The sequence below is a fragment of the Dipodomys spectabilis genome, unplaced genomic scaffold (genome assembly GCF_019054845.1).
Source record: "Dipodomys spectabilis isolate Male_0828 unplaced genomic scaffold, ASM1905484v1 ptg000145l, whole genome shotgun sequence".
Lineage (NCBI taxonomy): Eukaryota > Metazoa > Chordata > Mammalia > Rodentia > Heteromyidae > Dipodomys > Dipodomys spectabilis.
In genome coordinates, this window is record NW_024870822.1 from 6176527 (window position 1) to 6190170 (window position 13644).

General features: G+C 36.5%; 1 protein-coding gene and 1 non-coding gene across 2 annotated transcripts in view; one reads left to right on the top strand and one right to left on the bottom strand.

The window, feature by feature from the left end:
* Positions 1-13644, top strand: part of Ccdc73 (coiled-coil domain containing 73) — a 104073-nt gene that overhangs the window by 39900 nt on the left and 50529 nt on the right. The window contains exons 7-8 of the mRNA XM_042691502.1: positions 6791-6926; positions 7126-7205. Coding sequence (XP_042547436.1) covers positions 6791-6926; positions 7126-7205 — 216 coding nt within the window. The remainder of the gene's footprint in view (positions 1-6790; positions 6927-7125; positions 7206-13644) is intronic.
* On the bottom strand, positions 512-616 carry LOC122117932. Its single transcript, XR_006149252.1, has one exon. It is a non-coding gene; the product is annotated as a U6 spliceosomal RNA (small nuclear RNA).

Genomic DNA, 13644 nt, shown 5'->3' on the forward strand with positions numbered 1-13644 from the left:
CCTACAGGTAAGCACTTAAGTACTAGTAAATCTCTGTCTTCTGGAAATTCAGTAAGCTGATTTTCTTGTAGAAGTGGTGGTTTTTCTCTAGATATGTTTATCATGAATGGAGAGATTTGTCTATTAAACTCTATTCTGTAAACCTATCCTTGAAAAAAGATTATAGTAGTTACCAAAAAGGAATGTATCAAAACATGTTAGAGAAAAAATATAGAATATTAAATTAGCTATCACTGTGATTTGGTAAGTAAGAAAAATCTTTCCTGTTGTGTTCAGTTTTAACTATATCGATATCTTATATACTTTAATTATAGATGACTGTTGTATAACTGTGTAAGCTAATATTGCTTGATAGGTAAAAATTTATCAGATCATCTTTAAATCACATTTTTTTGTCTTTTCTTTTTTGGTACTAGGGAGCGTTTAAGTTGTATTTACTTGTTTTTTTTTTTTTATCACTTTTTCTTACAGAAGACATGTAAAAGAAAGATCTCATTTTTTTCCACATTAAAGAAATAAGGAATGCTTCACACATTTGTGTGTCACCCTTGTGCAGGGGCCATACTAATTCTGTGTATCATTCCAGTTTTAGTATATGTGCTACTGAAGCGAGCAGGTTTTCACATTTTTATTTGTGTAAATTAATATACAAAGGGGTTTCTTTGTGATATTTACTTAGTGCATATAATGTACTTCGATCAAATTTACTCCCTCTATGTCTTTCTTTAGCCCCTCTGTTCCTCTCTTTTCTCATGGATTTCTTTATGCTATTTTCATGCATATATAATGTACTTTTGATCATATTCACCTCTCACCTCTGTCTTCTTTCTTCCTCCATGTTACTGTTTTCCCCCCAACAGCCCCCTATTTAAAATCACACTATATTATGATGCTTACTTATTATTTTAAGTCTAGATCTCTCATAGGAGTTCAAATGATATCTTTCTGAGCTTACCTTGCTCAAGATGATAGTTTCTGGTACCATCCATTTTCTTGCAACTAACTTAATTTCAAACTTTTTGTTATGGCTGAAAAGTACTCCATTGAATATATGTATCACATTCTTTCTGTCTACTTACTGATTGTTGGGTCTGTAGATGATTCCATAGCTTGGATATTATGAATAGTACTGCTGTAAACATGAGTGTGCAGCTATCTCTGTTGTATGTTGATCTGTTCCTTTGGGTAGAGGCCCCCAGAATGGTATAGCTTAGCAAAATCATATGGCAGTTCTATTTTTAGTGTTTTTTTTTTTTTAATTGGTCATGAGGCTTAAACTCAGGGACTGGGCTCTGTCCCCCAAGCTCTTTTTGTTCAAGGCTAGAACGACAGGGTCACTTCAGGTTTTTGTTGATTAATTGGAGATAAGAATCTCATGGACGGGGCTGGGAAGGTGGCTCAGTGGTAGAGTGCTTGCCTTGCATGCATGAAGCCCTGGGTTCGATTCCTCAGCACCACATAAGCAAAAAGAAAAAAGCCAGAAGTGGCGCTGTGGCTCAAGTGGTAGAGCGCTAGCCTTGAGCTGAAGAGCTGAGGGACAGAGCCCAGGCCCAGAGTTCAGGCCCCACGACTGGACCCAAACAAAAAAAAAAAGAATCTCATGGACTTTCCTGCCTGGGTTGGCTTTGAACAGCAGTCCTCAGGTCCTCAGTAGCTAGGATTACAGGTGTGAGCTACCAGTGCCCAATTATTTTTAGTTTTTAAAAGGACCTTCATACTGATTTCCATAATGGCTGCTATAATTTCTTTTTTTCTTTTTTTTTGTTGGTAGTGGGGCCTGAACTCTGGGCCTGGATGTGTCCCTCAGCTCTTCAGCTCAAAGCTAGCACTCTACCACTGAGCCACCTTTCCAATCCCTATAATTTCTTTTTTAACTAAAGCAAAGGTTGATATGATTGATAATTATGTATTTTCTTTCAGAATAAAATGTTTTTAGATTGAAGATTGTCTGGAAATTACTTCATGATTGTAAATATTATGTATTATCTATATACACATATTAACATCATACCTTTAGGTTTTATAAGTAATATGCATGCTTTATATTAATGACTAAAGAAATAAAGATAAGAAAGATATCAGTTTGGGCGTGCTGGTGGCTCAAGCCTGTAATCCTAACTACTCAGGAAACTGGAAGCTACCTTGAAAACCGGAAGTGGTGTTGTGGACCAAGTGGTAGAGCTCTAGCCTTGAGCTGAAGAGCTGAGGAACAGTGCCCAGGCCCAGTATTCAAGCCCCAGAACCGACCCTCCTCCCCCCCAAAATGTCATCTATTTGTAAAAATTGAGTTTTATGCTGGGTATTTGTGGTTCATACCTGTAATTCTAGCAACTCAGGAGTAGGAGATCTGAGGATCATGGTTTGAAGCCAGCCCAGGCAGGAATGTCTGTGAGACTTATATCCAATAAACTACTCAAAAAAAAAAAAAATTCAGAAGTAGAGCTGTGGCTCACATGATAGAGCACTAGCCTGAGTAAAAAAGCTAAAGGATAACACTTAGAGACACACACACACACACACACACACACACACACACACACACACACACACGCACACACACGCACGTACGCATGCACGCACGCACACACACACACACACACACACTCTCTCTCTTAAAGAAAAAGATTGAGTTTTCTAATTATTGTTTGGTCTGGGTTTATATGAAAAACACAGCAAAATTGGAAATTAAGAATATGTAAAATTTACCTTAAGTTTTTTTCTATGAAATTTATCTATGAATAATTGTCTCCAGAAGTTTTTACATTATTCTTCTGAAGCAAATAAGAAGAAAGGAAATGTATAGCTATGATTTTTATTAGTGCATGTCTTTCTAAAAAAATATGTACAAATACTATTTTAAAATTATTCCCACTTTAAATATCTTAAGGCTTTAAAGTAAACAAAGACTACACACACATATATAACTATGCACATGTTTTTTCTCTAATCTTGATTTTTATAGATTAGTTTAAAATGAGGTTCACATGATTTAGAGGGTAGTGCATCTTGCTATTTTCCTTTAAACTAAGTCTTGTGAACTTAGTAAATCTTTACTATTTTAGTAGTAAAATAGTGTAGGAGAAATAATAATTCAATTCACAGAGGGAAGAAGAAAACATAATATGTACTTAATTCAGTTCAACAATACAATCTTTGTGGTTAGGATATTGCATGTAATTTTTAAGCTTTAATGATAATAATATCATTACTTTGAATTTGAAAAGCAGAATTATATCATGCAAAGAAATGAAACTGAGTTTTCTGTCTCTTCCTCTTCCTCTCTCTCTTCCTTTTCCTCCCCTCCTCCCCATCTCCTCCTCCTCCTCCTTCATTTCACTATGGTTTTATTCACTGAAGACCTTCCAGATATCTGGAGTCTTAAAAAGTTGTCCTTAAGGAGTTATACAAAATGATTTCAATTCAGCATCTCAGTTTATTTGTACAAAGCATATTGAATAATGTCACCCCTTCCATTTTTCTCTATTGCATTTTCCTTGAGTTCAACCTTGATTTTAAGCAAAGGATGTTAGACTAGAATGTATCATACCAAAGTAATGTATATTGAGCTCTATGAATAGGGAGTGCCTATAGAATATTGTTTCAGTATATTTTTTCCTGAACATTATTGTAGTTACTACATTATTTTCTGCTCATGGAGGCTAAGGAGGCTTTTGTAGAGTTGTGTAATAATATGTAGTAGAAAGTGTTCTCTTAACATCTATACAAATACTGATTTGAATTAAAAAACTGGAAAATTCTTTAAATTGAAAATATACTGTTAAACAGTTTTTAGTGAAATAGTATTTGATTTCTATACATCTGCTACAGGTTAATATAATTTCATAAGTCAGCAATTAAATGATACTTTAGACAAGATTAATATGGGTCATTATTTTTCATTGTTTAGTAATTGAAAATAATGATTACTCAAGTAAATAGAAGATCTCAAAGGTTGTCAACTTGTTTTATTTGTAACTGCCACACAATCTATACAGATGGATCAAATTGTGACTCTGAAAGACCACAGAAATATGTCAGAAACTTTCAGCTGATCTAACATAATTGCCAATTACACTATCACTTTATTTAAAATAATTAAAAAATAACTTTGAAAAAGTTAAAACTAGTATAAGATTTACCAAGATAATTTAGTAAGCTATAGCTCAAATTGTAATGTGTTTTCTTTATTAGTATTAGTGAAAGCTGTTTTTATTTTAAACAAAAATTAAAATTGTTAAAGATAGTTTTATCAGCAAAGGAATAATAAAACCTCATACTGGGTTGAAAGCATGACTTAGTGGTAGAGCATTTGCCTAGTATAGAAAGCCCTGGGTTCAATCCCAGTACCATTAAATAGTAATAAATAAAGGCCTCAAGTGCAGAGGATCTTGTAACAAAAATAAATAAACACCTCATGTTGATCATTTTGTGTTGGGCTTTGTTGTGTAGTTTTTATACATTCATTTTATCCTATCCTCCTGGTAGTCAGGATCACATTGGCAGAAATTAAAGGCAGAATTTATAGGCAGATTCGCTTTTGACCACTGTGCCATATTTTATGTACTTTGGTTTAAAGCAGTACAAAATAATTCCAGTTAACTTACACAAATGTAAATTGAGTGAAGGCATTTACAACCAGGTAGACAATAGAGAATTACTTTGGTACTCAACAGGGAGAAGTTTAATTTCAGAGTTTATGGAGCAAGATATAGAAATCCCAAACAAGCTTTGGATAGGAATACCATTGAGCTATTTATTTTAGTTAAGTGTTTTTGTTTCTTGAGATTCAGTTCTGGGAAGGCAGAAATAAATTGGTTTATTTTGAGTAACATCAACTTCTCTTTACTATGGAAGAATAGGGTCCTTGAATCAATAATGAACATTATAGTTCTGTCAGACAAAGGAAATGGATCCTGGTTAGGAGGAATCTAACAAATTTCCACTTTGGAAGTTTATAGGACAACAATTCATTCAGAAAACAATTATTGAGGGCTGGAAAGAGGTAGCTCAGTGGTAGAGTGCTTTCCTTGCAATCATGAGGCCCTGGGTTTGATTCCTCAGCATCACATAAACAGAAAAAGTCAGAAGGTGCTGTGGCTCAAGTGGTAGAGCGCTAACCTTGAGCTGAAGAGCTGAGGGACAGTGCTCAGGCCCAGAATTCAAGCCCCATGACCGATTTAAAAAAGAAAAAAAAATTAGTGAGTGCCACCTGATTGGCATATACCATTCTTTATTTTAAGAATCAGAAACAGTTGCTTTTTTTTTTTTTTTTTGCCAGCCCTGGGGCTTGAACTCAGGGCCTAGGCACTGTCCCTGAGCTGCTTTTGCTCAAGGCTAGCACTCTACTACTTGAGCCACAGTGCCACTTCTAGCATTTTCTGTTTATGTGGTACTGAGGGCTTCATGCATGCTGGGCAAGCACTCTACCTTCCCAGCCCAGAAACAATTTTTTTTTTTTGTTTTTTTGATTTTTTTTTTTTTAAGTGAAGCCAATTAATATCAAGTCAACATAAAAAACTTTTAAAGACTATTGTTGATTCTGTTACCATTTTTCTTTCTTTTTTATATGTGTGTGTGGGGTCCAGTCGTGGGGCCTGAACTCTGGGCCTGGGCGCTGTTCCTCAGCTCTTCAGCTCAAGGCTAGCACTCTACCACTTGAGCCACAGCACCACTTCCGGCTTTTTTCTTTTTGCTTATGTGGTGCTGAGGAATCGAACCCAGGGCCTCAAGCATGCAAGGTGTGCGCTCTACCACTGAGCCACCTTCCAGGCCCATCTGTTGCCATTTTTTCTAAACATGGTTAAAGCCCTCTTAGCTGAAAACAGTAGAGACCTTTATTTAATTTATTTATTTAATTTATTTATTTTTGGGTCTGTTCGTGAGGCCTGATCTCTGGGCCTGGGCGCTGTCCCTCAGCTCTTCAGCTCAAGGCTAGCACTCTACCACTTGAGCCACAGGGCCACTTCCGGCTTTTTTTTCCTGCTTATGTGGTGCTGAGGAATCGAACCCAGGGCCTCAAGCATGCAAGGCAAGCGCTCTACCACTGAGCCACCTTCCCAGCCTGAGACTTTTATTTTAAATAGGGCTTAATTTTTTTTAACCAATTATGTCTAACTGAAGTAGATTCTCCCACTTCTCTCCTCTCTTCTCTTTCTGTCTCTGTCTCTCTCCCTCTCCCTCCCTCCCTCCTTTTCTACCCTTCTTCTGCACCCCTACTCTGCCAGGGTTTGAACTCAGTTCCTAGTATGACTTGTCTGATGCTCACTACTTGAATGTCCAGTTCAACTCTTAAGCTGGTTATATTTGAGATGAAGTCTTATAGACTTTTCTGCCTAAGCCAGTCTAGAACAGTGATCCTTTGGATCCATAATGCTGAGTTTCTGGGATTAGAGGCATGAGCCATAAGTGCCAGACACTGATAAACTTTTTATAAATAAAGCAGTTTGAATTTGAGAAATAAATTGAAAACAGTATAACCTAACCTGAAATGATTGTTTCATTATAGAAAGAGAATTGTTTTACTTAGATTAAGAAGTATCTCCTAATAAATATTTTCTCCCTACTATGGTGGATCTTCAGAGAATGCTTTTTATGACATTTATTTTTGACATATTAACAAGAAGCAGTTGTTTACCACTATATATTTACATATTTTCTGTGTTTCTGTGTATGTTTGTGTGTGTGAGAAAGAGATGGAGAGAGAGAGAGAGAGGGAGATAGAGGGGGCAGGAAGGAGAGAGAGAGGGAGAGATAAAGAAAAAAATGACTTTAAAATTGTTCTGCCAACTAGGAACAAAAGGTCCAATTAAATCTTTTGGCTAAAGAAGATCATCATAAACAGTGGAATGAAATTGAGAAATACTGTGTGGCAATAACAAGTCAATTTGGATTGGTGAAAGAGGATCATGTAAAGTTAGAACAAAATGGTAGGTACTATCTTGTTTAAACTTACATGTTCAGGGGAGAACATTTAATTGGAACTCTCATGAATAAATTGAACTTATCTGATACTAGCATTAAATCAAGTCATAGTTATATATTACATTGGGACAATGTTTCTGTTATGTCAGTGATACTTTTTGAAATGTACAATTAATATAATATTTTCTTGGGTTTTTATTACAGTACAGGAAGCAATACAATTAAATAAACAACTTTCAATTTTAAATGAAAAACAAGAATCTGAACTATGCAGCTTAAAAAAGGTATAGCTTACAAAACTTTATACAAATAAATAAAAATATAGTTTAAAATAATTAGTTCTATGGAATACCACAAAAATGCTGGGTTGATATTACTGATACAAAGATAAATGTAGATTCATAAAGTTTGAGTTATGACTCTAGTGAATATAATCAATGAATTTGTTCAAATCCATGTATTGTTTCTTTTGACTTATCTGTGGCATGAATTTTTATAGCAATGTGAGCAATCAACAAGAATTCACTGTTAGTATCATTCAGACATTAATTCAGTATTTACTGTGTGCCACACACACACAAAAGTGCACTATATAGACTAGGATAGAACTATGAAGAAAATAAAACATAATTCTACTGTTGTTCAGTAGGGGAGTTTGGAATAAAACAATTAAGCATACATATAAAAATAATTTAAAACTATATAAATGAACTGAAGAAAAAATTGGAATGTGATGACTATTGGATTGGGGATAAAGTGGAGGACAGAAGATAATACTTTTAGACAAGAATAACAATATATTCAATGGTGTTGAGGCAGGAAAGAGTTTAGCATATTTGAAAATAGAAAAAAGTTGCATCCTGAAGAAGAATGCATTGGTTACATACTGTGCACCAGCATCCCTTTTTCTCCTCTTAACATTCTTCATATTTTATTTTGGTGCCTCTTCATTTAAGCAGAAGTCCATGACATTTCTTTTTATCTCCCCATAGTCATTGGTTCAAGAATGGACAAGTAGCCTTAGTGGTTATAAATAAAGAAAAATGTCAGCTAGGTGCTCAAGCCTGTAATCCTAGCTACTCAGGAGGCTGAGATCTGAGGATCATGGTTCAAAGCAAGCCCAGAGAGGAAAGCTGGGATACTCTTATCGCCAATAAATCACCAGAAAAATGGAAGTGGGGCTGTGGCTCAAATGGTAGAGACCTTGCCTTGAACTGAAGGGCTGAGGGACAGTGCCCAGGCCCAGAGTTCAAACCCTATGGCCAAAAAAAAAAAAAAAAAAAAAGAAAGAAAGAAAAAAAGTAACCCATAGAAGCTTTTTCCAGCAACCATGAGAGAATCCAAAAGAGAGGAGCTTGACATGTAAATGGCATAGTATTGTTACATAAAGGTACCTATTTTTTAGCCAGATTCAGTGGCTCAGAATCTACAACCATAGCCATATTGGAGGTGGAGATTGGGTGGATTTTGGTTTGAAGCCAGTGCAGATAAAAAAATTTGCTAGACCTTCATCTCAACTGGTCAAGAATGGTGATGTGTCCCTGTGATCTAGTAATGTAGGAGGCATAAGTAGTTAAGACCATGATACCAGGGTGGCCTTGGGGAAAAAAGTGAGAAGAACTTATTTAGGATTGGTGGCATGGTGCATCAATACTAGCAAAAGAATTTTTCAAGGGTTACTTATCCTATGACATTATTGAGTCTGTGAATCAACCAAGCCCTCATCATATTCTACCTATAGACTTTTCAGCTATGGTTTTTTACCCCACACTGTCTTTATTACTGGCATTTTATAATAAGCCTTGAAGTTATATAGTATCAATTCTGCAACTTGGTTCTTTTACAATGTTGAATTGACTATTTATTACCCTCTCTGTATAAACTTAGAACTAGTATTAGTATCTACAAAATAGTTATTTGTATTTTGACTGTGATTGCCTTGATCCTACAGATGAATAAAACAGAAACCTCCTGTATTTCAAGCAGTGGGAGGGAAAAGAACCATTTTCAAGTGTGCCTTAGCTGTCTCATTCCTGGTGTGGCCTGTCTTCAGGAGCTATTTTATAAAAGCCTAACTTGTAGGGTCATATCAGAACCAAATATTCGTTGGAGAAGGGTAAATACCAAACTCCAGCTTCCTCCATTGAATATTTGGCCCACCTAAGGGGAATGGGAAAAAACTGGAAAAAAGCATAGTGGTAAAAGTTCATCAAAGCATCATACAATGCTTCCCTTCCTAACACCTTACCACTTTATTACTAAAGGCCTATTCACCCCAGCTCCTTATATCTAGTATACATATCTACCTTTCAGTGAAAACAATTACTAAGTATAGTAAGAGGCAAAGGACAATTTTTAAAAAAAATTTTGAACAGTTTACACTAAGCAAAATGAAAGCAATGTACATATCACCTAATTTGGAAGAAATAGTTCTATTTGTCAAGTTCATAGAGTTCATAAGCTTTATAGACCAAAATAATGACAATTTGCCTTGTGAAGGTTAAAATGTGTTTGTGACTTTAGCTAAGTATCACTGCCCCACAATACTGTGAAATTTATGTAATCACTTAATCTCAAAAATAAATAAATAGGTATTTCTTTGATTACAGGAAACAAAATGTATAGTAAAGGTGATGTACAGAGGGGTTAGTTACATAAGTTAGGTGATGTGTACATTTCCTTCCCTTATTCTCTTCCAGTTTTTTCCCTCCCAACTCCCTTCCCCCACAAGTGGTTGTCTAGTTCATTTCCAATATAGTGTCTAGTGAGTGTCACTGTTGAATTGGTTTGCCCTTTGTTCCCACCACATCTGTGCTTCCTCTTCCCCTCCCCAAATCAAACTTATATATAAGGACCCATTGCAACAATGAGATGTACAAGTAATTTTGGTGAGGAGGGTGGTTGTTGGGGTGGGAGATGGGAAGGGATGGGAAGGGGAAACAAGGGAGGAGGCAACAATGCTTGATAAGAAATGTACTCATTATCTTGCCCATGTAATTGTAACCCCTCTGTAAGGTATTTTCACAATAAAAAAGGATACAGAAATAGGATACAGAAATCTAAAACAGCGACAAAAGGGAATAAACCAAAGAAAAAAGGAAAGAAAAAAGAACCACAAACAGTACAATAAAAATCTCTTGCTTCCATTTCTTGGTGTACGTTTTTTTTTTCCGGATGTTTGAATATTTTATTTACTGATATTTTTCTTTATTTTTTTAATTTTTTGTGAACACACTGTACAGAGGGGTTACAATTACATGGGCAGGTTAATGCGTACATTTCTTATCAAGCATTGCGGCCTCCTCCTTTGTTTACACTTCACATCCCTTCCCAGCCTCCTCCCCCACCCCCCCCACCCAATCCTCCCCGCTTCCCCCCCCCCACCAACATTGTAAAGCTCATTTTCGACATGACTACTTGTACTTCTCATTGTTGCAACAGGACCACCTGTATCCTTAAACGACTTGTTTTAATCCATCTCCTCTACAAGTTATACTGACATCAAATATAGTGAAAGCAGGGGTTATATTGTGGGGGAGGGACATACAAAGCTACAAAGAGATAATCTTATAAATGCGTTAGAAACAAATGCATGAAAGGAAAAAAAACATTAAAATACATATCTAAGGATTCATTTTCCTAACATCACATTATCTGACCTTTTCCGCTTGACTCATACATATACTAGATATTGCAAATAAGGGATACCATGGGACCTATGTTTCTTTGGGCCTGGCTTACTTCACTTAATATAATTTTTTCCAAGCCTTTCCATTTCCTAACAAATGGGGAAATGTCATTCTTTCTGATGGAGGCATAGAATTCCATTGTGAATCTATACCACATTTTTTTGATCCATTCATCTACTGAGGGGCATCTGGGCTGGTTCCATATCTTAGCTATGGTAAATAATGCTGCAATAAACATAGTTGTGCTGGTAGCTTTAGTGTGGTCTTGTTTGTAAACATTTGGGTAAATGCCCAAAAGTGGGATTGCTGGGTCATAGGGAGCTCTATGTGAAGTCTTTTGAGGAACCTCCATACTGCTTTCCAAAAGAAGTGAAGGACCTCTATGATGAAAACTTTAAAATTTTGAAAAAGGAAATCAAAACAGAACTTAGAAAATGGCAAAACCTCCCATGCTCCTGGATTGGGAAGATGAACATCGTGAAAATGGCAATACTTCCCAAGGCTATCTACAAATTCAATGCGATACCTATCAAAATTCCAACCTCATTCTTCAAGGAAATAGAAGAGGCAATCCAAAAATTCATATGGAACAATAAAAGATCCCGAATAGCAAAAACGCTCCTCAACGGAAAGAACACTGCTGGAGGAATATCAATACCAAATTTCAAACTCTACTATAAAACCATAGTAATAAAAACAGTTTGGTATTGGCATAAGAACAAACCTCAGGACCAATGGAATAGAATTGAAAACCCAGAAATGAGCCTACAGACCTATAGCCATCTAATCTTCGATAAGGGAGCTAAAACAATAGAATGGAAGAAAGACAGCCTCTTCAGTAAATGGTGCTGGCAAAATTGGTTAACTACTTGTAGAAAACTAAAGCTAGATCCTTATATATCACCCTGCACCAAATCAACTCCAAATGGATCAAAGACCTCGAAGTCAAAGCAGACACTCTGAAAACATTACAGGATGGAATAGGAGAAACCCTAGGTCTCCTTGGCTCAGGCTGACATTTTCTGAATAGAGACCGGGAAACATAACAAATCAAAGAAAGGTTGGACAAATGGGATTGCATGAAGTTGCAGAGCTTCTGCATGGCAAAGGACATAGCTAGCAAGATCAATAGAAAGCCCACGGATTGGGAGAAGATCTTCACTAGCCATACAACAGACAAGGGTCTCATATCTAAAATATACTTGGAACTCAAAAAATTAAATCCCCCAACAACAAATCCTCAAAGAAACAACTGCCCAATAAATAAGTGGACTAAAGACTTAAAGAGAAACTTCTCTGAAGAAGAAAGAAGGATGGCCAATAAACACATGAAGAAATGCTCAACATCCCTAGCCATAAAAGAAATGCAAATCAAAACAATATTGAGATACCACCTCACTCCAGTTAGAATGGCAAAAATCAAGAACTCTAACAACAGCAGATGCTGGAGGGGATGTGGACAGAAGGGAACATTACTTCATTGTTGGTGGAAATGTAAACTTGTTCAACCACTTTGGAAAGCAGTATGGAGGTTCCTCAAAAGACCTCACATAGAGCTCCCCTATGTCCCAGCAATCCCACTTTTGGTGTACATTTTGATAAGCACATTTTATATGATTATGTGCACATAGCTATTGAGCCTTTGTGATCCTCTTCTAAGAATATCCTCCTTTTGTCTTACTGTTTGAATGGTTAGAGTCCTGTCTAATTAATCATGTCCAAGTGTAATTTTTTGTCTTTTATTGTCCATTGGGTTTACTCAGGGATTTATAGGCACATTCTATTTATTACAAATGAGGGAAACCAGGCAACCTATGTTTCCTGGGTCTAGCTTACTTTGCTTAGTATAATTTTTTCCAGGACTTTCCATTTCCTTATGAATGAGGGTAATACTATTCTTTCTGATGGAAGCATAGAATTCTATTGTGTATATATACCACATTTTCTTGATCCATCCATCCACTGAGGGGCATTTGGATTGATTCTATATCTTAGCTATGTTAAACAATGTTGCAGTGAACATAGTTGTGCTGGTAGCTTTAGTGTGGCCTGGTTTGTGGTCAATTAGATAAATGCTCAGGAGTGGGATTGTGTGTCATAGGGAAGGTCTGTGTTTAGTCTTTTGAGGAACCTCCACACTGCTTTCCAGAGTGGTTGAAGAAGTTTACATTCCTACCAACAGTATAGTAGCATTCCCTTTTGACCTCATGTCTGCCAGCATCTGTTATGAAAATGGCCATTTTAACTGGGGTGAAGTGGAATCTCAGTGTTGTTTTGGTTTGCATTTCTTTTTTGGCCAGAGATGTTGAACATTTCTTCATGTGTTTATTGGCCATTCCTATTTCTTCTCTAGAGAAGTCTCTCTAAGTCTTTAGCTCACTTATTAATTAGGTTGTTGTTTCTTTGAAGATTTGTTTTTGGGAGGTCTAATTTTTTTGAGCTTCTAAGTATATTTTATCTTTTTTGCTTATGTGGTGCTGAGGAATCGAACCCAGGGCCTCATGCATGCAAGGCAAGTGCTCTACCACTGAGCCACCTTCCCAGCTTCTAAGTATATTTTAGATATGAAGCCTTTGTCTGATGAACAGCTAGTAAAAAATTTCTCCCATTCTATGGGTTTTCTATTTATTCCCTAGCTATGTTGCAAAGGAAAAAATTTGAAAGCATTGAACAAGCATACAAACCAGATTCAGACATGGCCAGAATGCTGGAATTATCAAACAAGGAGTTAAAAAAAATTATGATTAACATAGCAATGGCCTTAAAAATTTTTGTTTTTTATTGTTATTATAAAAGTGATGTACAGGGGTTGGGAAGGTGGCTCAGTGGTAGAGCGCTTGCCTTGCATGCTCGAGGCCCTGGGTTCGATTCCTCAGCACCACATAAGCAAAAAGAAAAAAGCCGGAAGTGGCGCTGTGGCTCAGGTGGTAGAGCGCTAGCCTTGAGCTGAAGAGCTGAGGGACAGCGCCCAGGCCCAGAGTTCAGGCCCCACGACCGGACCCAAAAAAAAAAAAAAAAGTGATGTACAGAGTAG